This window comes from Rutilus rutilus (assembly GCF_951802725.1).
Source record: "Rutilus rutilus genome assembly, chromosome: 9".
In the NCBI taxonomy this organism is placed as follows: domain Eukaryota; kingdom Metazoa; phylum Chordata; class Actinopteri; order Cypriniformes; family Leuciscidae; genus Rutilus; species Rutilus rutilus.
The window spans coordinates 26,199,500-26,223,536 of record NC_140223.1 but is presented as its reverse complement, the minus strand read 5'-3'; the positions used below and the strand labels follow the sequence as shown (position 1 = coordinate 26,223,536).

The window sequence follows — 24,037 nt, the reverse complement described above, 5'->3', positions numbered from 1 at the left end:
AACCCTTTATAAACAGCTGCTTCTCTTGAGATGCAGCAATAACCTGTTTAACAATGGAAATGAGCATCTTAGCTTAAGAGCATGTGGGGCATGTGACCTCAGAACCCTTGTAAAAGTTCAGACAAATCTATCATTCACACTCCTGTTAGTTCTGTCACATACAAAGAAGTACAAATCATCATTTGACAGGTGATCAGATGGACTATTCATTTTTTTCTTTAAGGAATAGTTCACTCAAAAAGGAAAACTTACAAAAGAATCTTTACATTTGTATTCTTTTTAAGAATCTTTACACTCTTCTGCTATAAGAATTGTGCATACAAGTATCCTTAAAGTAGTCCATACAGCTCATATGCTATATTTCACATCTTCCGATGCCATAAGACAATTATATGCAATTTTGGAGTATGATCATTACATATAAAGATTCTTCAAAGATTCTCCTTTTTATTTTCCAGAATAAAAAATAGCAGCATACAGGTTTAGAATAACTTGAAAGTGAGTAAAATAATGCCAGAATTCTACTATCTCTTTAAAGCATCTACTTTCATGTTACCAACACTTTAGTTCAATTTTATACATTTGCAGCTTTTAGACTTTGTGTTATTTTGATTGCTAATCACACCTTTGGGTCATGGAAAAGTCTTTTGATTGTTTAACAATCTGCTTTTCCCATTAGGTGTGACAGCTGTTACGCTGCATTAACCCCTTTTATCTAAATCAAAGTAAAAACACTGGGAATATGTTGTGGTTTTGTTCTGCCTAATGAGTATCATTCAGTAAAAATATACAGTGTGGAGGAAGAATTTAATTATTTCATACAGAGTGTCAACACCCCTCCTAGAGAAACAGATGGTGTTATACCAGTGCTCAATCTTCATCCCGCGAATGTTATTCACATCTTCTTTGAGAAGGAGTGGCACGCCCTTGATAAAAACAGTTTAACAGATGGCCTCTGGTTATGCGATTCCTTCACAAAGTCTCGCAGGCATCCCACAACAGACTGTTTAACTTTCTCAGAGCAGAACTTTGGCTGATTATCGTCATGTTGATATAAGCAGCCCAGCAGTGGACAGAGAAGAATCATTTTAACACTAACTAGTTTTCTAACAACAAACAAAAGTCACACACATTTGCACTATGTCTAGCATTATGTTTAGCATTTTGTGGTGAAAATTATCCCAAATAGCGCAGGTACGTCTGTAAGATGTCTGCTAAAGATATGTTAATCTGGAAAGCATGCTGTGTAAAAACATCTGATAAACGTCTTAGAAAAAGCAGTTTTACATACATTCTAAATCTTAAACATCTTCTAAATGTCTATATGACATCTAACAGGAAACGTCCTGGAGACGTACTGCAGATGAGCAAATTTACACATTACGCAGATGTAAATGCATAGATGTCTCTGAGATGTACTTGTGCTATCTATTTGATTTTTTTTAAATAAATGGCTCAAACTCATTTATCATGCTACTAATTTCATAAGTCTCATTTTAATTTATATGTTGCGATTTTTATAAAATGACTGCTTGATTGAAAATGAAGAAAGTAGCCTACTATTTAAATATGCGTGGTGAATAAATATCAAGTAGGCTACTAATACTTTCATTGATTTTTCTTTATTTTCCTCACATATCTAATTTCATTTCAAGCATACTCCTCCTTACTGACAAGTACACTTCCTTGGTAAATAAGAACACTAACTTTTGGGTGGGAATCGTTGGTCGTTGACTCATTGTGGTGGAAATGACGCCACCACTGTGGGACGTTGTTTACAAATGTGAATAAAGACATTAATCGTGGTCATTTCAATGCACAATCGTGAACATGTCCTTTGTATTAGTAGATTTAACTGAAAAGATGGGGTTAAAATATGTAGAGGATGTGTGTGTAATATTAAACGAGCTGCACTGGAGAATGGGACAGTCAGCTCGAGATGCTCCAGCGGGAGGAGGTGTGTGTGGTCTGGACAGCAGCCCATGAAACACTCGCTGTTCTCCTCAAAGACACAGCAGATATTTCTTTGCCAGCTTTCATTTCGGGACTTATCGGTCGGGATATTATCCTGGATTGTGTTATTGGTTTGGAGACGCTCTTAAATGTTTTCTAAAGAGCATTAGAGACGGAAATGCATTTAAACGTCTGTGTGGAGTATTGCTTAGCTATTATATTTATTATTTTAAACAACACTGTCAGTTGTCAAAAAGGTAAGTGAATCGATTAACATTCTACCTTGGACTAAATGCTACATTTGATTCTTGGTTACGTAAGAGCACGTTTGGACAACAATTTTGGTTGCTTTATTGATTTGTTTTTGCAGTTTATCATTATTTAATATTATTAAATTCATTATTAATAGTTGTATAAAATGAATATACATTTATTAATTACCTCGTATGATGTATTTTTCATACGAGGTAAAAAAAAAAAAAATGAATTAAAGTTTTACTCTTAATGAAGTTAACAGCAATTTTGAGAAACGGCAATAAAAATATGTAAATTCCCACGAGATGAAGACAATAGAAAAAGCTGTTGTTTATATTATGATATGAAGCGGGTCAAATTCCCAAGGGCGCCTTGTTGACATCACATGACCTGACGTGACTTGCACTGCAGTTTCTACCACTAGCCTACTATCAATGATATTACTATCAATTAAATAGTATTTTTATTTTTTTAATTAATAACTTGTCTATGTTGTATGTTTTTGAGCAAAACTTAGTGTGTGTTTGTGTGTATTATTACAGTGGAGCCCCCTGAATGCAGTCGTGGGGGTTACACCGTTCTTCAGAGCCCATACCGAAGCACCAGGTTCAGCTCACAGCAGCTGCTCCAGTCTGCCCTGCAGGAGCTCATTTGTGATCATTCACTCTCTCCCGGATGGTATCAGTTCCAGATCTTCGATAAGCCGGCCCGTATGCCCACCAAATGTGTGGAGGTACAGTACAGTGCATCTCTGTAATCGGTCCAGCCTGCTGAACAATGGCTCCTTTATGTTATGTTTCTATATGACGGTAATCCCTACAGGTGAATCAGTGTGGAACACAAGCCCCAGTGTGGCTCTCCCTGGCGGATGGAGAGACTCTCCCACGGCCTCTAGAGGTGAAGCAGATGACGGCCTGCGCTACCTGGCAGTTCCTCGGAAGCGACAGTAAAGACTGCTGTCTTTTTCGCCTGCCTGTCACCGTACGCAATTGCGGGGACTTTTATGTGTACTTGCTCCAACCAACGCAAGGATGCATGGGATATTGCGCTGAAGGCAAGTCAACGAACCTCACTGAGTAGTAGGCCTATTTGAAATGTTAGTATGACTATCCATTGGTTCTGCATCATGCATCCCAAAGGCTGTGAAAAATAAGACATAGACATATTGTCAAATAAGAATAAGACAGTCCTTTTCAGTCCTCATCACTACATTTTATTATATTCGCAGAGATGTCAGAATCCAATCAAACCAGCTGTGACGGGACACAAAGGAATAGTGATGGAACCTGCAGTGGTGAGTAAGTCCATACTTGTCCACCAGTATTATAAAACTGCATCTTCAAAACGAAATAATCTAAACAAAATAAATTAAACCCATTCATTTTTTAATCACTCTTTTTTTTTTCACCAAATGTTTTTCCAGAGCTTGTGTAATACAGTAAAATGAACTGCTGCATGTTATCTGAAAGGTTCCCCAGATGAATCTAGCAGAAGTTCATGTATTTGTGTTGTTTTTGTGTTTCGACTGTGGCATGGAGCGTCGCCTTGGCAGCTGATCACAAGTGATCCTTCTCTTGGTCTTAGGCATCCCAACAAAGGCTCGCTCTTACTTTTATTTCTAGTGGAATCCTTCAACACACTTACTTTAGAAGTGTCCTTCATCCGGCATCATAAAGCATGTCTTGGAAGTGAAATAGACGTGATGATTAAGAGTTTGGCTGGAAATCTGGGTCTTGGCTCAGTCATTCCTTTGGACTTAATGTTTTAAAGCTGAAGCAGAGCCAAACATTCTTTATTTCAGAGAAAATGGCATTTTGCATTTTGATATGATTTGATCAACTACAGACACACAGCAGTCACCAAATCCGGCTGGGCAGACATTTTCTGTTTCACACAAAATGGCTTTAATATTCTCCAAATTCACTGTGGTGATGGCTAAACTCCTCTGTTTCATATTCTAGAAAACATTTTGGTTTTATAAACAGCTATGGGCATACAGCAGGGTCAGCCAATCATTAGATATTACAAATTATCTGTTACCCTCTAGCTTTAATGACTTTAATGTTCTTCAAATATTTATAAAAACAAATATATATTTATATATTCTAAGTATATGGTTTGAAGCATATATTATTTGTCATTTATCCCTCAGAACTCCAGCCTCCCTCTTCTGCAGTACCACTGATAGTTGCTGAGCTCTACGACAGCGGTGTGTACCTGAAGTGTACGTTTGATGACAGTAGTGGGAACAGCTCTCTGGGATATGTAGTGACATGGTGGCGACTATTGCCCGAGGGCAACAGAGAAGAGCTCAGGAAAGACACTACAATAGAGACTTTTGCTCTCATCGAGCTGGATGGGATCAACCTGCGACTGGGAGACAGGGTAGCCACTTTATATTCAATATTCACATGAATTCAAATTCATATTTATGAATCTTAACCTATATATCTACGTCTCAGATCCATTGCAGTTGCACTAGTTTTTTTCTGGAGTCTCCCAATATACAAAGCCTTCCTGTGGAGAGTGAAGAGTTTTATGCAGGGATCCAAGTAAGTCTCAATTCTCGTCCAGTGACTTACAGTTTGTTGGGCAGTTATTAGTAAAGAGTTGTTTCTGCAAGACTTATTATATTTTTATGCATATGTTCCAGATGAAACCACAAGCTGTGTCTATTTCCGAAGATGGGAGAGAGTATAAACTAACAGTGGAGAGCACTGTACCTTTACCATGTTCCTCAGAGAGATGCACTTTGCCTTTGCATCTTACAACTAGTAGCCAAGGTGGAGTCAAAAATTGCAGTCTTAAGTTATGTCATATGTTGTATTAAATATTTTTTGCATTGTGTCACCCAGAATCCTTATTCTCATTACTGTAAATGCTAATAGATATTATTTATATACTACAATAGTATTTGTTTACTGCTTTAAATATATATTAATTAGAATAAATTATTATTTTGTTTGCTCTAATATGTGAATATACGTTTTTGGGGGAGACTTTTATGTGATTCATCCTTTAACTCAAACTTGTAATATTTTACCCTAAATATTGATGTGTCAGAATTTTCCCTCACACTCTGAAAATCTACAAATAATGTTTTTACACCAGAAAATATGTCTCTCTTAACTGTAAGAAACAGCTGCACCATGTCACCTATAACTGAAAGTTGTACTAAAAAGATTTGTCTCCAGTGGCAGGTGAGAAGGACCTGGGTGTTGATTTAGTCCTGTCCTCCTGTGAGGTCGAGCTGTTTCAAACCCCTTGTCATAATGGATTCTGTAGTCAAGCATCTGTGCACTACAGCGCAGTGACTGATATATGGAAGGATGGAGACAGAAGCACAGAAATACACATAAAACCCATAATCAGCAGCACCAACTTCCTGTGGAATGGGTACGCTCCCCAAAGTGTGCAGGTGGGCCTTATTTGATTATATATGCAATATATTATGTATTATAAATAGTTTAGGAATATATATACATGTAATTGTCCTGACACTATGTAAGCATATCCATATTGAGTATGCATATAATCAAATGCCTTGTTGTTTATGCCAAAAACCATCTGCCAAGAAAATGTGTAAATGCATCTTTAGAAAACTAGGTAAAACATATTTATGAATAAATAATACTATGTAATATATGTATTCATATGTATATATGTATGTTCCTCTCAGATTCTTGTGAAGGACGTTCCATCTGCTCACTGTTACACTTTTACGGACCCTCACGTCATCACATTTGATGGCAGGTAAAAACTCTACACTCAACTGTCTTTAGTGTGTAATGTTGTGGTTTGAGCATGAAAAAGATCTGCAAAGGTACAAAGCACTAAGTCCACTACAAAGGGAGTTGTTCTCTATATATCAGTGCGCACTGTTTCTGAACTCCCTGAAACGCCTCGATTGTAATCTTGAGTTTTCTTCCGGAAACGTTTATCTCACAATATTCCTCATTTAAATAATTCCCGCCCAAGGCATACACAAAATAAAAGGGGCGAAGCCTGGTTGAATTGTGTTCGTAGTGTGTTGAAACTCGAAGTTATGCTAAGGGATGTGACATTTCCAAAACACGCTCGAAGCGGTTGACCAATCACAACTCGCTGGTCCAATCAGAGCGGCCAATCAGAGCACATTGAGCTTTTCAGAAGGATGGGCTTTTATAAACAGTGTTACTGACAGACTGTGAAGAGAGGTGCTGCAACCCTGTAAAATATGTGAAAAATAATGTGTTTTTTAAACTTTCAAGCATGAAAAGGTATTCTAGTAGAAAACTAAATCAAGACTTTGTAAAAGGGCACAATAGATCCTCTTTTAAAAACACTTTTGATGTAGAATCACCGAATTAATTTATAAATGCAAATGCAGTGAGAATTGAATTTAACATTGCTTGTTTGTTCACAGGAGGTATGATAACTACCAGATAGGCACCTTTGTACTGTACAGGAGCACCGCTCGGCTGTTTGAGGTACATGTGCGACAGTGGGAATGTGCCGGCACGACCGCCCATCCCACCTCGTGTGTCTGTGGCTTTGCAGCCAGGGATGGTAGTAATGTGGTCACTTATGACATGTGTAACGGGCTGGCGGGAGAGACAAAGCCACGTCTCTCTGTGAAGAACGGAGATCTGGTAAAGAGTGGCGTTCGTGTTACTGAGTCCTACCAGGGCCGCAAAGTCACTGTGAGTGATATTGGGTGTATATTAGTATGCATCTTTGATTATTTCTTTTAAATTATTATACCTACAGTTTAGTCCATATAAAATGATAAGCTTTTTTTTTAATCCAGATTATGTTTTTGTCTGGGGCATTTGTGCGTGCGGACGTGGCTGACTGGGGAATGAGTCTGACTGTAAGGGCCCCGGGCTCAGATCAAGGCCATACTGAAGGCCTGTGTGGAACCTTTGATGGACAGCCAATGAATGACTACCACAAAGAGGGTGGAGAGACTGTGGAGGACAGCAGCTCTTTTATCAACGCGTGGAGGTGAGACTCACCCTGTTGAATTAGATGAACATTCAAAGTGTAATGAATGGGTTTGGGGTTTATTCAAATACATAACTGTAAGCTTGAGCAGTAGTTTTATTGATGCGTGCCTTAGGTTATTTTTATGGATGCACCAATATCAAAATTATGGGTGATAACAATAATTGTGATGTTATGGCTGACATTCAATAAATAGCTGATAAGCTGAAAAGTCTGTTATTTTGTGCAGTTAAAAATAAAAACAATATTTTTAAATGCTACAAGTGAATTTAGGCCTCACAATATTATTTTTTATTAAATTGTTAGTTAAAAGAAAAGAAAAGATGAACACTAAGAGAGTTGAATATCAGAAAGATCATGTAAATGTAAAAATTGAGGAAATTAGTGTAGACAATTAAATATACAATATCGGTCAAAATATACACTAATGATACAAATATTTTTGAATGTTTTTGAAAGAATTCTTTCATGCTCACCCAGGCTGCATTTATTTTGAAATATTATTACAATTCCAAATAACTGTTTTCTTTGTTAATATATTGTAAAATGTAATGTATTCCTGTGATGGTGAAGGCCATTCCTTCAGTTTTGTGTCACATGATCCTTTAGACACCATTCTAATATGATGATTTGGTGCTCAAGAAACATTTATTATCAATAATCAATGTTGAAAACAGGTAATATTTTTTTTGGATTTCGTAATATTTTGTATTTTTTTGTAGAAACCATGTTAATTTTTCTCAGAATTATTTAATGAATAGAAAGAACATTTATTTAAAATCAAAATCTTTTGAAAAAATACAAAGGTCTTCACTGTCACTTTTGATCAATTTAATGCGTCCTTGCTAAATCAAAGTTTATGGTGACTGACCCCATACCTTTGAACAGTAGTGTATATCCAGTATCTATCGATAAATAAAACAAGTAATAAAAACTCAGTGAGTGTTTTAGCGCAATTTTCTCACGTCATGGGATCACAACACTCAAAATTCAATTTTTGAAGCATAAAGGAAAGATTTTTGATCAAATCTTTTTTTCTAATATTATTGTAAATTTTAGAAGCTATCGATTGCAATTTGTTTCAACTCGATAGCTATTATGGTTGCCGAGAAATTTGCAAAAAACAGAATTTTTTCTGGAATTTCCAGGAAATCCAAAATCTTTTCCTGGATTTTTTTTTGTGCGTTCCCGAGATTAGACCTTCCTTAACATAATGCCGAAAACCCTAAGTCTCTAGGTGGTCTGGTTGAGGAGTAGATAGAAGTGCAAGATTGGTGCGCACAGACAGAACGAACAGAAATCACGAGTTAACAATCGCAATTTTGTCCGGTGGAAAATTGCGCTAAAAATAACTGATATGGTGCTGATTTGTTGCGCATCCCTCCTTAATATGGATTATTATGCTCCCTTAAAACCAGGTTGGCACCCAAAAACAGCTTTTTTGACAAGATCCCCATCTATGAAAGTAACTCCAGTCTCCGTGAGTACTGCCATTGTCAACAAGAGAAACACCAGTCAACCAGCGGAGCATCGCCCCAGTCTACCATTTCCTCCAGGTGTTCTTCCACTACCCGCGTCCAATCTCCCTCAATCATCCCTACTTTGGATGTAACAGTTGAGTACATCAGGTCTTTCCCACTTCATAGAGACACGTCCACCCCTCCCGGCAGGCCCGCACAACACCGTCCAGCTCAGGGAAGCAGAACAAATGCTCAGAGATCCCAAATTCAGAGACGCGTTATGAATCCCCAAAGATCCCAGAGTCAAAGACGTGTCCTAAACCCACAGAGATCCCAAACTCAGAGACGTGTCACAAGCCGAAGCAGACGTCAAGGTGGATATTACAACTCCAGATTACAACTGGAGGAGTCAACATATAATTTCCCAGAGGACCATTCTTCATCGAATTCCCCTGAACCGCTGGTACCATCCTGGCCTACTGAGTCAGGCCTGACGGAATCCGAGGTCCGGCGGCTCTGCGAGGGAACCCTGAGGAACTCCACGGTGTGGTTGGGTTGTGGGCGTCTCCTGGGCGAGATGCTGGAGCAGGCATTGGAAATGTGTGTGATAGACCAACAACTAAAGGACGATCAGGCCTGGAAAGGAGCCACCGTGCCACTTCTGGAGAATGAGTGTGAGAGGATGGTGGTAGAGGACGTTGGCAGGAGGAGGGAGAACCAGGATGTTATGGCTTCCCTCAGGTGCCCGAGCCTGTGTAGCGGGAATGGACAGTGCACAGAGTGGGGCTGCTCGTGCTTCCCTGGATTTGGCTCTTATGATTGCAGCCAGGTGTCAGGTGGGTGTGTCTGTACTTTACATAATTGAAATATAAGTTCACATGTTCTGCATTGGGACATGCTATACTCTATCGAAAATTAGTTTACACAGCTTTTTGTTTCAATAAGTATTATGAATGCAGGGTTTAAGAGGCTGCATGGAACATTTGTACTTTTTGTTTTAGTATTATTTATATACTATTATAGTATTTATTAGTATTTTGAATTAGCTTTTATTTTTATATTTTCATTTTTAATTCCCATTTTAGTTTAAGTTTTAGTAATCTTGTCATGTGCTTTTGTCATTTTTATTATATTTCGTTATTTCAGGGTTTTCTGTTAGTTTTTTGTGTGTGTTTTACATCTAATATTTACATTTTATTTTATCTCAGGTTTATTTCATTTAACGATTATTTTGTATTTAAATATCACATGATATTTAGGGAATATACTAGGGAAGTCAAAAAGGTTGGCAAAATTACCCCTAAAATATACACTTCTCTTTATACATTCATATAAGATTATTATTGCCTGATATCATCATTTTGTTTTAAATTCATGGATATGTTATGCATCAATCACTCATACTAAAGAGTAAAAGTGGTCTCAAGTGGAGAAAATAAACAAAAAAATTCTAAATGATTATCTCTACGTGGCCTAGAATGGGATTTTACAAATATTTATTTTATAAAATCATTGCTAAGTATTTGTATATGAGTAAATGAAAATGTAGGTTGATCTAGAAGACTTTGATGTGCATTTCATTTGTTTTTAGCCAGTTAATCTGTTTTCCTGATGCAGATGAGACTCCAGAGATCACAGAACTGGAGAACGGAGGACTGTGTGATGTCCATTATGGGGTCTGTTCCTCTGTTAGGGTTCTTGGTCAAGGCTTTAAAAAGTCCTACAAGCTCAAGTGTGAAGTTGTGAAGGAAAAGGTGACAACAAATTTGCCAGTCAAGCATTCAATTGAGCATGAAGGTAAATGATTATTAACCTGAATACATACTGTTCTGTCTACATAGATAGTAAATGGTGAATGGTCTTTGGATGATGCTCAGTTGGTGCCCGCCTCCTTCCAGAGTTCGTCCTCATTAGAGTGCCAGCTCCCTGTGGACGACCCACAGTCCTCCACCACTGCACACCAGCCAGTGTTGCGCTGGCAAATCAAAGTCAGTTTGTCACTCATTGCTGTGTATTGAGCTATAAACTAATGTGTATTTAAACGTATTGACAATTTATTTCTTTGTTTATCTGTCTTCTAGGTGTCTAATGATGGACACAGCTTCAGCAATGCAAAGATACTGACTCTTTTTGACGGCACATGTCAGATTTGTACAGTCAGCACCTCGGTTATCTGCGCCCTAAAGGTCTGTGCTATCCATTCTCATATAAAATTCTCAAATAAAGCTGCAATTGAAATTATGAAAATTCAGCTTTGCCATCACAGGAATATATTACATTTTAACATATATAAAAACTGAAAACAGTTATTTTAAACTTCAATAATATTTCATAATTATTACTGTTTTTTTATTTATTTACTTTTCTTAATCAAATAAATGTACCCTGGGTGAGCATGAGACTTCTTTCAAAAACATTAAAATATCTTTCCAACCTTAAGTATTTAATGGTACTGTACATCACTGTAAACCATTTCACAAGAAGAAAAGAAAAGCGTGCTCCACCATGATCTGTTTGTAATTTGTTTAAATGGTGTTTCTTTAAACTTTTTTTTCTGATCACTTGACCCAGATTCAGTGGACTGTATCTTGAAATGTTTACATACACTGTTCATCATTTATCATTACGTGTACTTTAAATCCAGGAAACAATTTCACATTCAGCCTTGTAATTATGTACAGTAAATAATTTCAGGTCAGAATCAGTCGAACAAAGCTAGCACTGTTCAGTTCTCTAAAACTGGGGCTCTCTCACACTCTACGGATAAACCCAGCAAGAAATGTTTCTGATAAGCACACTGCAAAAAAATGCTTTTCTTACTTAGAATTTTTGTCTTGTTTCCAGTCCAAATATCGAACATTTTTTGACCCCATTTTTCATGAGCTGAACTCAAAGATCTAAGACTTTTTCTATGTACAGAAAAGGCCTACTTCTCTCAAATATTGTTCACAAATCTGTCTAAATCTGTGTTAGTGAGCACTTCTCCTTTGCCGAGATAATCCATCCACCCCACAGGTGTGGCATATCAGGATGCTGATTAGACAGCATGATTATTGCACAGGTGTGCCTTAGGCTGGCCACAATAAAAGGCCACTCTAAAATGTGCAGTTTTATCACACAGCACAATGCCACAGATGTCGCAAGTTTTGAGGGAACGTGCGATTGGCATGCTGACTGCAGGAATGTCCACCAGAGCTGTTGCCTAGGAATTGAATGTTCATTTCTCTACCATAAACCGTCTCCAAAGGCGTTTCAGAGAATTTGAAAGTACATCCAACCGGCCTCACAACCGCAGTGAACAATATTTGAGAGAAATAGGCCTTTTGTGTACACAGAAGAAGTCTTAGATCTTTGAGTTCAGCTCATGAAAAATGGGGGCAAAAACAAAAGTGTTGCGTTTATAATTTTGTTCAGTGTAAGATCTTAAGTCTTGTTTTCTGGGAAATAATAAAAAAATTAAGTGATTTTTGGCTTAAAACAATCTAAGTTATCTGCCAATGGAGTAAGAAAAATAATCTTGTTTCTGTTTGAATTAAGATTATTTTTCTTACCCCATTGGCAGATCATTTCGTTTTTTTAAGGATCAACTCACTTAATTTTGATTAATTCCCCCGGAAAACAGGACATAATATCTTATGTCATTTTAATCATCTTGTAAATGCATCTTGATTTAAGACTTTTTAGATATTTGGACTGGAAACAAGACAAAAATACTAAGTAAGAAAAGCATTTTTTGCTGTGCATGTGTAACGTTTAAACCCAATGATATAATTACAGATTGCTTTGTTTGTGTAATGTAAAGTTGTAAAAGTTTTCCCTGAATATCCCCTCAGGACAGGACATGTAACATTGATGGACTGTGTTATGAGGAGGGCGATCACAGCCTGAGCAGCCCGTGTCTGACATGCAGACCGGATCTTTCCAAATACGGCTGGTCTATTGCTGAGAGTATGTTCGTTTCGGTCTTTATTTCCTATATTTCCTAAAGCTGGAGTCCTTACTAGTTCTGCTATTGAAATTGTTCAGTCATATTTTTCCATAAAGATGCATGTTTGCTTAGTACTGTTTGATTTTCTTTTCTTTTCTTTAAAAAAAAAAGCTGTTTTATAGTTGAAAATGTTTTTTTTTTTCACTCTCCTGCAACAGTTATATATCACACTATGCATATAAGCTCACAATAAATGATGAAAATACAGTTTTGTCATGTTATTATTTATGTATTTTCCAATGTACATAATGTTGACTGATGTTCTTGTGTCATTGTCCTCGTTCTGATGTTCTGTGTGTGTTCATAGAAAATGAGCCACCGGTGTTTCACGCGGGTCAGCTCAGTCTGAAGACATTCTACGGAGAGAATTTGGTCTATCAGTTCTCAGCCACTGATCCAGAGGGCTCTGCAGTTCTCCTCACGCTCAGGTCAGGGCCCAGAGACGCTGTTCTCTCTCCAGCTGGCCTGCTCATCTGGAAAGCTCTGTCCACCACACCAGTGACCTTTGAACTGGCTGTAACTGATGACTGCAATGCTGAGACACGTGCAGCAGTGAAGGTGAGCTCTAGAAAGCATCTGGTAAAATGTTGCGTCTACAAAAATTCGCAAAAAGTCTTACAGATTTTTCTGTGAATGTTGTAGACTGCTGAAGTACAACTGTGTGTCTCCATTGTTGTCCACAGGGGGGTGCCAAATGGCTACCAAAAACATTTCTGGATCATTAGATCAGTGTAATAGTTTCATAATATATTGCCAATAAATAATTAAATAATAATAATTATATACATGACAATATATGAAATTAATACTTTCATTCAGCAAGTATATATTGATCAAAACTGACAGTAAAGACATTCATGTCACAAAGGTTTTCTATTTCAAATAAATGCTGTTCTTTTGAACTTTTAAGAATCCTGACAATTTTTTTTTATTAAGCAGCACAACTGATTTCAACATAGATAATAATAAGAAATGTTTCTTGAGAAGCAAATCATCATATTAGAATGATATCTGAAGGATCATGTGACACTGAAGACTGGAGTAATGATGCTGATACTTCAGCTTTGATCACAGGAATAAATTACATTATGAAAAATATTCAAATAGAAAGCAGTTATTTAAAATTGTAGTAATATTTCACAACATTGCTGTTTTTACTGTAAATGTAATAGATATGTGGTAAATGCAGCCTTAATGAGTATAAGAGACTTTTTGCCCACCCCAAACTTTAGAACGATAGTGTGTGTTACATAAACTTAATATATGGTTTAATTTTATATTTCCCAGGTGTCAGTTCACCCATGTGAATGCCAGAATGGAGCTTCCTGTGTGACCAACATTAACTTCCCCCCGGGATCTGGTGAATACCTGTGTGTTTGTCCTGCTGGTCTGGAGGGGTACAGGTGTGAAGTCGATGTCGATGACTGCAGGTCAAACCCATGCCTCTCGGGCACATGTGTGGATGGACTGAACTCCTTTGCCTGCCACTGTCCAGTGGGCTTCACAGGTCAGTTCACTTATTGTAGAAACAATCTATTCATGTAGAAGTGGATCTGTTATAATATTGGTGTAGTTGTTATTTGTTGAGCCTTCTCCTGCTGTCTTCTACAGGTGTAATCTGCGATGAGGACATTGATGAATGTTTATCAGCTCCATGTTACCCAGGCGTTTCCTGCAGAAATATGATGGGCTCGTTTGTGTGTGGACCCTGTCCTGAATACCTCACTGGAGATGGGACGACCTGCATCCGTACGCCCATATCTCATACTTACTTTTAGGTTTATGATCAAATAGTCAGGCAGAGAATTTTTACATTATGAGGATTTTTTTTTTTTCTTTGGGATAGCATGAATAGTAACATGTGAATTCAAACCATGAATGTGTTTAAGTAAATAGGGTCAATATAAGTAAATTGTGTCAATTTTGACTTTACTTGAATTTAATCCTTTGTCAAACACCATCCATTTTGTAACTTCTGAAAGTAATGTTTTCCTGATATTGCACCAAGACTAGTTGTTTATGCCTGTTTAAACATTTCTTGTGTACAATATAACAGTGTTCACATTGAAATGTTATTCTTTGCATGTTAATCTTGAGGCTGTCTAGTCATTTTAACCATGTAAATTAGATTTTAAACATTACCGAGTGAGTTCAATAATTGAGTTTGATGAGTTTGTACCCATGAGTTTACTGATTCAAAAAGCCCATTTCTGCCGCATAAGAAAGAAAAGTCATGCTTTGGTAAATTATGACAGAGAAAGTAATTATGAAATAAAACATTATTAGATACTAAGTCATAATTATGAGATAAGTTGAGATTGACAAAAAAACTGTAATGACAAAAAGTAGAAATTGTGAGTTGAAAATATATATTTATGACAAAAGTCGAAATTATGACAGAACAATTCTTACATAAAAAGTTGAAATTTGGATAAAAAAAGTTGACAAAGATTTGATATAATGACAATTACAAGTCAATTGACAAAAATTTGAAATTGAGATGTTGTAATTATGACATAAAAGTCAAAATAATGACAGTCATAATTATGAGAAATTATGAGATAGTCATAATTATCACATAAAAAGTTAAAAAAATTATATAAAAAAAGCATAATTATGACACAAAAGTTGAAATTATAAAAAAGGATAAATTATATGAGTATGAGATAGAAAGTGATAATTATGATTAAAAAAAGTCAAACTTATGATAAAAATATAATTATGATATAAGTCAAAATAATGACAAATACAGTTGTAATTGAGGAAGAAAAAATCAATTTTGACAAAAACCTTTATCTCATAATTTCAATGTTTTTGTTTTGTTTACTTGTTTTTTTTTATTGTTTTTTTTTTTTTAGAAAAGACAGTGGATAAAATTGATGAAGGAAGTCATAAAATGACCTCAAAAAGTGTGATTAACCTCAGCTCCTTCAAACCCAAGCTTGTTCCAGGTAGGAATAATAAATAACTAAACTTTTTTTCACCTCTAATATGTATCAGTTGACTGTAAATATGTACGTACCCTCAGAAGGGCAGAGCCCGTGTGCCAGTCGGCCCTGTTATCCTGGAGTCCAGTGCTTTGAGAGCACATACACGTCTGCTGGTTACATATGTGGCCCGTGTCCCTCTGGGCTCAACGGCAATGGACAAACATGCACGTCAAGGACAGCAAACAGTCAGTTGCTTTTCCTTATATGAACATTATCATTACAAGAAACATTATTACAGAGAAGCCATAATAAATAGCTTTTGTGTTTTTGTAGATTCTTCTTCGGGCTCGACCTTCTAACCCTTACTATTTTGCAGGACAGATACTATTGAGGGAGGGTGACAAACTCTCTGATGTCACTTCTTCCACTAGGAAGTCAGCTGAACCTTCTATTGGAGCTGAAAGATCTCCTCCTAGCAACAAGTGGACCTCATCTGTTGATAGGAAGACCACCTCACGCACCCTAGACTGGACCAACACGAAAGCAAAAGGCAGCTCAACCAGAGAGCAGCTGAATGAAGAAGAATTTAACCCTGAACGCGCTGAGGACAACCGAACATGTGCGGACTCCCCCTGTTTTTCTGGAGTACCGTGTGAAGCCTCATCCTCTGGCTCCTTCAGATGTGGAAGCTGTCCACACGGCTATAGAGGAAACGGAATTACCTGCAAACGTGAGCAGTTTATCCTGATAAATGAAGCATAGCTAAATAAAACGTTGCTCATTATAGTAGTTGACGCTTGTGAAAAAAGCACAACATTTCTGGGTCATATTTCACACCAAAATAATGACAATAATAATAAAAAAAGGGTCAATTAAATCCAGTACAACAGAAGGTGCATGCTTACAACTAAGTCAATCTATCTATCTATCTATCTATCTATCTATCTATCTATCTATCTATCTATCTATCTATCTATCTATCTATCTATCTATCTATCTATCTAATATTTCTTGTCTGTTTGTCTGTCTAGCCGAGACATTTATTTATGAGGTTTACATTCAAATATTATTGTTATAATGATTATCGAACTGATTGTTTTAACATGATTTAAGCATTGCCTGTGTGTGTGTGTGTGTGTGTGTGTGTGTGTGTGTGTGTGTGTGTGTGTGTGTGTGTGTGTGTATACAGCTCTGTGTCGTCACCCCTGTGGTCAGAATATGGAGTGCTCACAGCCTAACACTTGTACCTGTAAAGAGGGTTACACTGGATACAACTGCCACATTGGTCAGTCACAGCCTATGATATTCTTTTAGCTTGAAAGACATTTAAAAAAAAAGATTAATTTCAAACTCACACTTGATATGATATATCTTGTCCTGTCAGCTGTTTGCCGACCAGACTGCAAGAACAAAGGGAAGTGTGTGAAGCCCAATGTATGTGAATGTCCTGCAGGGTACAACGGCCCCACCTGTGAAGAAGGTAAACTCCATCTTTAGTGTCTTACTCTATTCTTACTTTTACAATTTCATTCTAAAAGTCACTTTTTTGCCATATGACTCCAGATAATATGAGGGTTTCATACATTATGTAATTTTTTTATATATTTACATATTATGTGAAATTTATGCAATGTAATTTTTATGTAACTTTATGTAAAAATATAATGTACATGTTTTTATCTTGCCTCTCAGCCAGCTGTGATCCGCCTTGTCAACATGGTGGCCGATGTTTGTCCAGAAATTACTGCACTTGTCCATATGGCTACGTGGGACCAAGATGTGAAACTAGTGAGCAGACATTTCCGAATGATTTCTAAATATGAAGAAATTAGTTCATAATGATTGTGAGCCTTTGTTTTTTTCAGTGGTGTGTAACAGACATTGTGAAAATGGTGGAGAGTGTGTGTCGCCTGATGTCTGTAAGTGTAAACCTGGCTGGTACGGACCAACGTGTAATTCAGGTGCGCTGTTTCATCCTTAAAGTCAGCATAGTCTTTTCTTCCCTACTGTGACACATATCCAAGTGAAACAGCTTCTCGAACAAGAAAAATTCTTAGGTTAGGACTTGATTTTGTTTATCAGGAATTGATTGGAGCATTGTGGTTTGCTATTGGTCGATCTAATGTGAGTGACAGGTTGTCCCGCCCTCACGCCAGTAAATACGTCATCAGAGAAGAGATGTCATTGCAAGAGGGAGTTATTTTGATTAAAGATTACGATGGCACGTGAATTTAAAGGAAAGAAATATGCACAGATATAATTTATAATAAATAGTGCAATACTCCATACAAAATAAGAATTGTCCATTTTGATTTCATGGTGACTTTAAATATTGATCATAAATCTATTTAATAAACGTGATTATAATAAATTTCCTAACTGTTTTCATTCTCAGCCGACTGTAAACCTGTGTGTTTAAATGGAGGGACTTGTATTAAACCGAACATCTGTGCTTGTCCCAGTGGCTTCTATGGTTCACAGTGCCAGATAGGTACAACCGTTTCATAGCGAATGCTTATTTCATGTAAACAATTCTGCACAATTATTAAATGGCCTGAGTTATTGATAATTAATTAAGCTGTGTGTCGTTCTTTGTAGCTCTGTGCAATCCTCCTTGTAAAAACAGAGGCCAGTGCATGAGAAACAACGTGTGCTCCTGTCCTGAAGGATACACTGGGAAGAGATGCCAGAAAAGTGAGTGTTCAATGGTGTCATTTTCTCCAGAATCTAGATTGTTTCATTTCTGTTGTTGTGATTTGTGTCTATATCCAGCATGCATTCTAGCATATTATATGTTTGGACTATATGCTCTGTGTTTAGGTGTGTGTGACCCCATGTGCATGAACAATGGAAAGTGTGTCGGTCCAAACACCTGTTCCTGTCCATCTGGATGGAGAGGAGGGATTTGCAACATCCGTAAGAGATTTCCAACATCCTTAAGGTCACCAAGGCTGCATTTATTTGATCAAAATACAGTAAAAACAACAGCAATGTTGTGAAATATTACTGTACAATGTAAAATAACTTTTCTATTTTAATATATATTCAAATTAAAAGTATTCATCGATGGCAAAGCTGTATTTTCAGCATCATTACTCCAGTCTTCAGTCACGTGATCCTTCAGAAATCATTCTATATGATGATTTGATGCTCATGTTACATTTATTATTATCAGTTAGAGCTGCACGATTTGGGGAAAATGTCATATTGCGATAATTGAAGTCAATATTGTGATTGCGATTGCGATATAATAAACAAATGGTTTCATTAGTCAACTTGCTTGGTTCTCAAGGAAAATAAATGCTCACACAGATGATAATCTGCCTAAAGAAAAAAGTTCTTTAGTCAAGAGCAGTGAGTGTTTTTCTCGCTCAATGGCTCCTTAGAGGCAGCTAACCCTACCCTCAACCTTAAACCTACCCATCCCCTCGCTGCCTGGAAGGCGCCGTTGGGGGCTTAAAACACTAAACACCGTTTTTCTCTGTTCCCTTTGTTCTTTGATTAACTTTAGCAACAGATATAATTAGTGGCTACTGTGTACTGTCCCTTTAAGTCCAGCTGCTGCTGTCAGAGACGCGGATCTCACACGCGCCTCATTCTCTCACGAGTCACAACTCTTCACGTTCATCATAAGACTACTGTTATGTTATGAAGATACTCGACAAAAAGACATTTTGGCATAATTGTGTGTGTTATTGTTCGTTCAAGCTCGAAAGAGAACTGTATTCTCGCATGCTGTTTTGTGCGCACGCACGATATTAGCGCGAGTCTTTCTGTGTGTCACAGTCAGGACATTCACAGGCAGCGCGTTCATTTTTGCCTTATCGCTCATGAATGGTTTAAAAGCATTTGCATGAATAAGAGCGGGATCATGTAACACTATAGCCAAAGGATGCCAAAAATTAACAGATGCTGCCTTAATTGCGTTAACAGCGCTAATTTGTTTATTTAAAGGAGTCATAACCTAGTATTACATTGGATACCTACTGCTGTATTATAGTCTTTCAGGCCCTTCTAAAAAAGAAAAGTGGAAAAAATAAATAAACACAGACCTACTTTTACCCTTATTTCTGAAGGCATTATTGTCTCGCGAGATCAATGCGATGTTTTGGCTGTCGTGGATATGGCTCTGCACGCCAGTTGAAGGGGTTGTTGGGACAGCGTCATTAAAAATGAATTTCATCCACTGGTCCCTGATAGTTTCGTCCGATTTTGGGAGATAAAACACATTTACATGTTTTTTATGGCAATCAACCACAGAGCAAGTCCGGTGTGCACTCGGTTTCTCCATCTTTCTCGACTGAACTGAATATGAGGGGGAGAGGGGAAGGGGGGGGGCTTCCTGCTGCGGTGTCCATATATGGTATATCCTACTACCTCATGACGTCAAGAGGGAGCTGAAATCAAAATCTCGTATTTGTGTGTGCGTGCACGCGCGCTGGTTTATTTACCCTGAGGTAAACAAACGCTTCACTTTTAAATATCGGCTTCCCGGCCAGTGTATAATCGTTAGTCGATCATAACATACATTGATTCTCGTGGAAAAGTGAAAATTGCAGGTTATGACTCCTTTAAAGGTCCCGTTCTACGTGATCCCATGTTTCAAACTTTAGTTAGTGTGTAATGTTGTTGTTAGAGTATAAATAATATCTGTAAAATTATAAAGCTCAAAGTTCAATGCCAAGCGAGATATTTTATTTAACAGAAGTTGACTACATAAAACGGCTCGATTGGACTTACACCCCTCTACTTCCTTCATTAGTGACATCACCAGAACCGTGTTTAGACTAACCTCCGCCCACAGGAATGCTCCCTCAACTCTACTGGCTACTTGCGCACTTCTTATAACTTAGGCTACTGTACTGTGTTTACTCAGCTCTTACCGTGATTCTCTGAAGTAAAACTGACGCTTCATCTTTTGTGTGATGTACAATAAACTTTATTAAACTCATCAGTACATGTTTGATCATCATTCGGACCTGGTGCGAAACAGCAGACTTGTAGGCTGTTAATAAATAATGGATACATACAAGCAGATGACAATACGTTATAATAACCGTAATTAAACTACTAAACCATACCTGTTTCATCTCTATACAGCACTCTGACTCTGTAGGCATTATTGTCCGACTCGAAATGAACGCCGTTACTGAGAGTTTCTAATATTATCATCATTCCATGAGATGAATTTGTCCTGACAGACTGAGCGCGAGCTCATGAAGCTCCGCCCCCTGGGTCGTCCAGCAGCAGCTCATTTGCATTTAAAGGGCACACACTGAAACAGCTCGTTTTTCTGAGCCCCAAAAAATGTCAATTTAAAGGGACACTAGGTAGCTTTTTAACCTTAACTGAACAGCTTCGGAGTCAGTGGAATGGTTATATTACTCATTTCGGGTTGAATGGTGGTGGTTTCGCACCCCCCTGGTGCCCGAGAGCGGAAAAAACTCACTTGCAACTTTGGGACGCGGGTCGGTGTCAGGAAGTATCGCGTGATATCAGGTCTCGCGATGTAACGAATTGCTTGACGGCACTGCACACGTACACGCCCCTATTCAAACACCGGCGGGCTAGCTATAAGCAAAGGGCAACGATAGATTGAGTTATGGCTGAGGCTGAGCCTGTAAAAAAGAAGCAGAAAGCTAGGAAATCTTTGTCGGAGGACCAACGAAAGAGGAAACGGGAGACTGACCGAGCAATAAGTCAGACTCGAGTAAATATATCGGACCGGCTTTTTCAGAATGGTGAGAACTGAGAGAAACAGAAGCCTGCAAAACGGATGCTGATCCTGCTGTTGCACTTGTAAGTTAAGTATCTTTGGAATAAACTGTGTTTAATATTTAAATTTCAAGTAATTGCGACCTCAGGATGTTTGCTATTGTCTGTAAAGGTTTTTATTATGATCGCTGTCTGTTAGGGGCTTACTAGTAACATTACGCTAGATACTATAACTTTGATGTTAGGCATTGTCATTAGCAAACACGTTTGATTTCTGTAGTTGTGTGGCCGTTCCTCTGTCGGTTTTATTTGTGTAACTTACACTTTTATTTTATGTCACTAAGTCAACGCGTCTGATAGTAGACAATATCAGACGCGCAAAATGTTGCACATATCATGATCGAGCTAGAAAAAACGTTCTGGTGTTTTCTTAGACAAGCAAAGGTAAACCATCATTCTACCAGATGAACTTATAGACCTTGCTAATATAACTTTAGACAAATATTAGCCTCCGATATATATATATATTTTTATGCTCATGCCCATTCTCCCAAAAACAAACAAACAAACAAACACGAAAGCAATAGTTCGCCTCGTTCATATCGTTCGTTCCCGGTAAAAATACTAGTATGCATGACAACACAATAAATAAAAAAATCGCCATCAGTTGGAAAGAAAGTATTGCTTTACTTGCCTCGGTAGACATAACTGGTTTTGAAATAGCCGGTTCCTCTGCTCAGCTAGGTTGACAGCTGATCAGCTGGGTTGCTCGTGGCGAGGGGGGAGGGACAACAGTTCGTTTTTACGACAGAGTGTTTGAAAGCATTATACTACCAGACACTAGGGGGAGCTCGTAGAGAAAAAACACTCAGACTTGCATAATGCCCCTTTAAACATGCTGTAAAAAATGATCTGTTGGGTATTTTGAGCTCAAACTTCACATACACACTCTGGGGACATCAGTGACTTATTTTACATCTTGTGAAAAGGGGCATACAACGGGACCTTTAATATAAAATCGCAGCATTTTGCGTCATATAATCGCGTAGGCTTGACATCGCGATTGCGATATGATTAATCGTGCAGCACTATTATCAGTATTATCAAAACTGCTTAATAGTTTGTGGAACTTTTTCAGATTATTTGAAATAGAAATCTTTTGTAACATTATAAATGGCTTTACTGTCACTTTTGATCAGTTTAATGCATCCTTGCTGAATTAAAGTTTCAATTTCTTTCAAAAAAAACCTTACTGACCCCAAACTTTTGAACAAACTTTATATATTGTCTTGGAATATCAAATACATGCAGCATAACATATAATCTTGTCTGTATGTGTAGCGGCATGTTTACAGAAATGTAAAAATGGTGGTGAGTGTGTGGGGCCGAACACCTGCCACTGTCCAGCTGGATGGGAGGGTCTGCAGTGCCAAACACGTAAGTCCTGATGAATCCTAAATGCTCCTAAAGGGCTCCTATTATGCTTTTTTACATTAACTTTTTAGTGTGTAATGTTGCTGTGTGAGCATGAAAATGGTCTGCAAAGTTACAAAGCACAAAGTCCACTCTATATATCAGTGCGCACTGTTTCTGAACTCCCTGAAACGCCTAGATTGTAATCTTCGGGGAATGTTTACGTCACAATATTCCTCATTTAAATAATTCCCGCCCAAGGCATACGCTAAATAAAAGGGGCGAAGCCTGGTTGAGTTGCGTTAATGGTGTGTTGAAACTCGAAGTTATGGTTAGGGATGTGACATTTCCAAAACACGCTCGAAGCGGTTGACCAATCACAACTCACTGGTCCAATCAGAGCGGCCAATCAGAGCACATTGAGCTTTTCAGAAGGCTTTTATAAACACTGTTACTGACAGACTGTGAAGAGAGGTGCTGCAACCCTGTAAAATATGTGAAAAATAATGTTCAGGCTTAAACATTCAGGCATGAAAACACACACACACACACACACACACACACACACACACACACACACACACACACACACACACACACACACACACACATATACTGTATATACATGTATATGTATATATAGTAATATATAGTATTTGAATTTTGTTTATTTAATTTCTTCCCTAACAGCGATCTGTAAACAAACGTGCCTCAATGGGGGGAGATGCGTTTTCCCAAATTTCTGCCACTGTCGACAAGGTTACACCGGACCTTCCTGTGCTACTAAAGTAAGCATTTCACAAACGCATTGCCATCATTGATTTCATCTTTAAAATGATCTTTGTAGAAACATTTTTGACGTCATTTATGGCCAAAAGATTAACTGATTGTAAACTTTGTATTCACAGACTAGGTGATGAAGATGTGACATTGAAGACAACTTTCTATCGCTCTGTAAAAAGTAAATGGTGTGTGTGAGTGTGTTGGTGTTTGTAAGCATCAGTGCCTTAAAAGTGAGGTAAACTTACTGTATAAATAAAATACATTTATTAGACTTTTATTGTCTGATACTATAATATTTCAGGAGTGTTATATGTTTGTGTGGGTGTTGTTTTACATCTCTTACACAGCTCTGACAGTGACTATTTTTCATTTGATTTTTGCAATGTGTGTACATTTTATAGTGTTGATAAACTATTTTCCTGTTATTTTTTTAAGTAAATTGCTTTTAAAGAAAAAAACTGTACATTTGAAATCATGCAAATACATCTTAGTGTCATTTCTCAATAAAAACAAGTCGTCAACAACAAAAACGGGAATGAATCATATTTCTGATC

General features: G+C 37.6%; 1 protein-coding gene across 1 annotated transcript; it reads left to right on the top strand.

Moving 5' to 3' along the window:
* Positions 1 to 1,925: 1,925 nt before the first annotated feature.
* Positions 1,926 to 24,016, top strand: vwde (von Willebrand factor D and EGF domains). The gene is made up of 32 exons (XM_084418954.1): positions 1,926 to 2,210; positions 2,751 to 2,941; positions 3,031 to 3,262; positions 3,437 to 3,502; positions 4,361 to 4,593; positions 4,671 to 4,760; positions 4,862 to 4,991; positions 5,403 to 5,626; positions 5,888 to 5,961; positions 6,614 to 6,890; positions 6,998 to 7,194; positions 8,613 to 9,490; positions 10,272 to 10,408; positions 10,496 to 10,642; positions 10,736 to 10,840; positions 12,488 to 12,602; positions 12,950 to 13,200; positions 13,930 to 14,149; positions 14,254 to 14,391; positions 15,501 to 15,593; positions 15,671 to 15,817; positions 15,949 to 16,302; positions 16,762 to 16,857; positions 16,957 to 17,052; positions 17,265 to 17,360; positions 17,438 to 17,533; positions 17,968 to 18,063; positions 18,171 to 18,266; positions 18,393 to 18,488; positions 22,629 to 22,724; positions 23,391 to 23,488; positions 23,609 to 24,016. The coding sequence occupies exons 1-32, from the start codon at positions 2,132 to 2,134 to the stop codon at positions 23,615 to 23,617; spliced, it is 5,253 nt and encodes a 1,750-aa protein (XP_084275080.1). The 5' UTR covers positions 1,926 to 2,131; the 3' UTR covers positions 23,618 to 24,016.
* Positions 24,017 to 24,037: the final 21 nt, after the last annotated feature.

Coding starts and splice junctions, on each gene's coding strand:
- vwde (XM_084418954.1), top strand. CDS start 2,132: ATGCATTTAAACGTCTGTGTGGAGTATTGCTTAGCTATTATATTTATT. Junction 5,962..6,613: donor GTCATCACATTTGATGGCAG/GTAAAAACTCTA, acceptor GTTTGTTCACAG/GAGGTATGATAACTACCAGA. Junction 22,725..23,390: donor GGGTCTGCAGTGCCAAACAC/GTAAGTCCTGAT, acceptor CTTCCCTAACAG/CGATCTGTAAACAAACGTGC.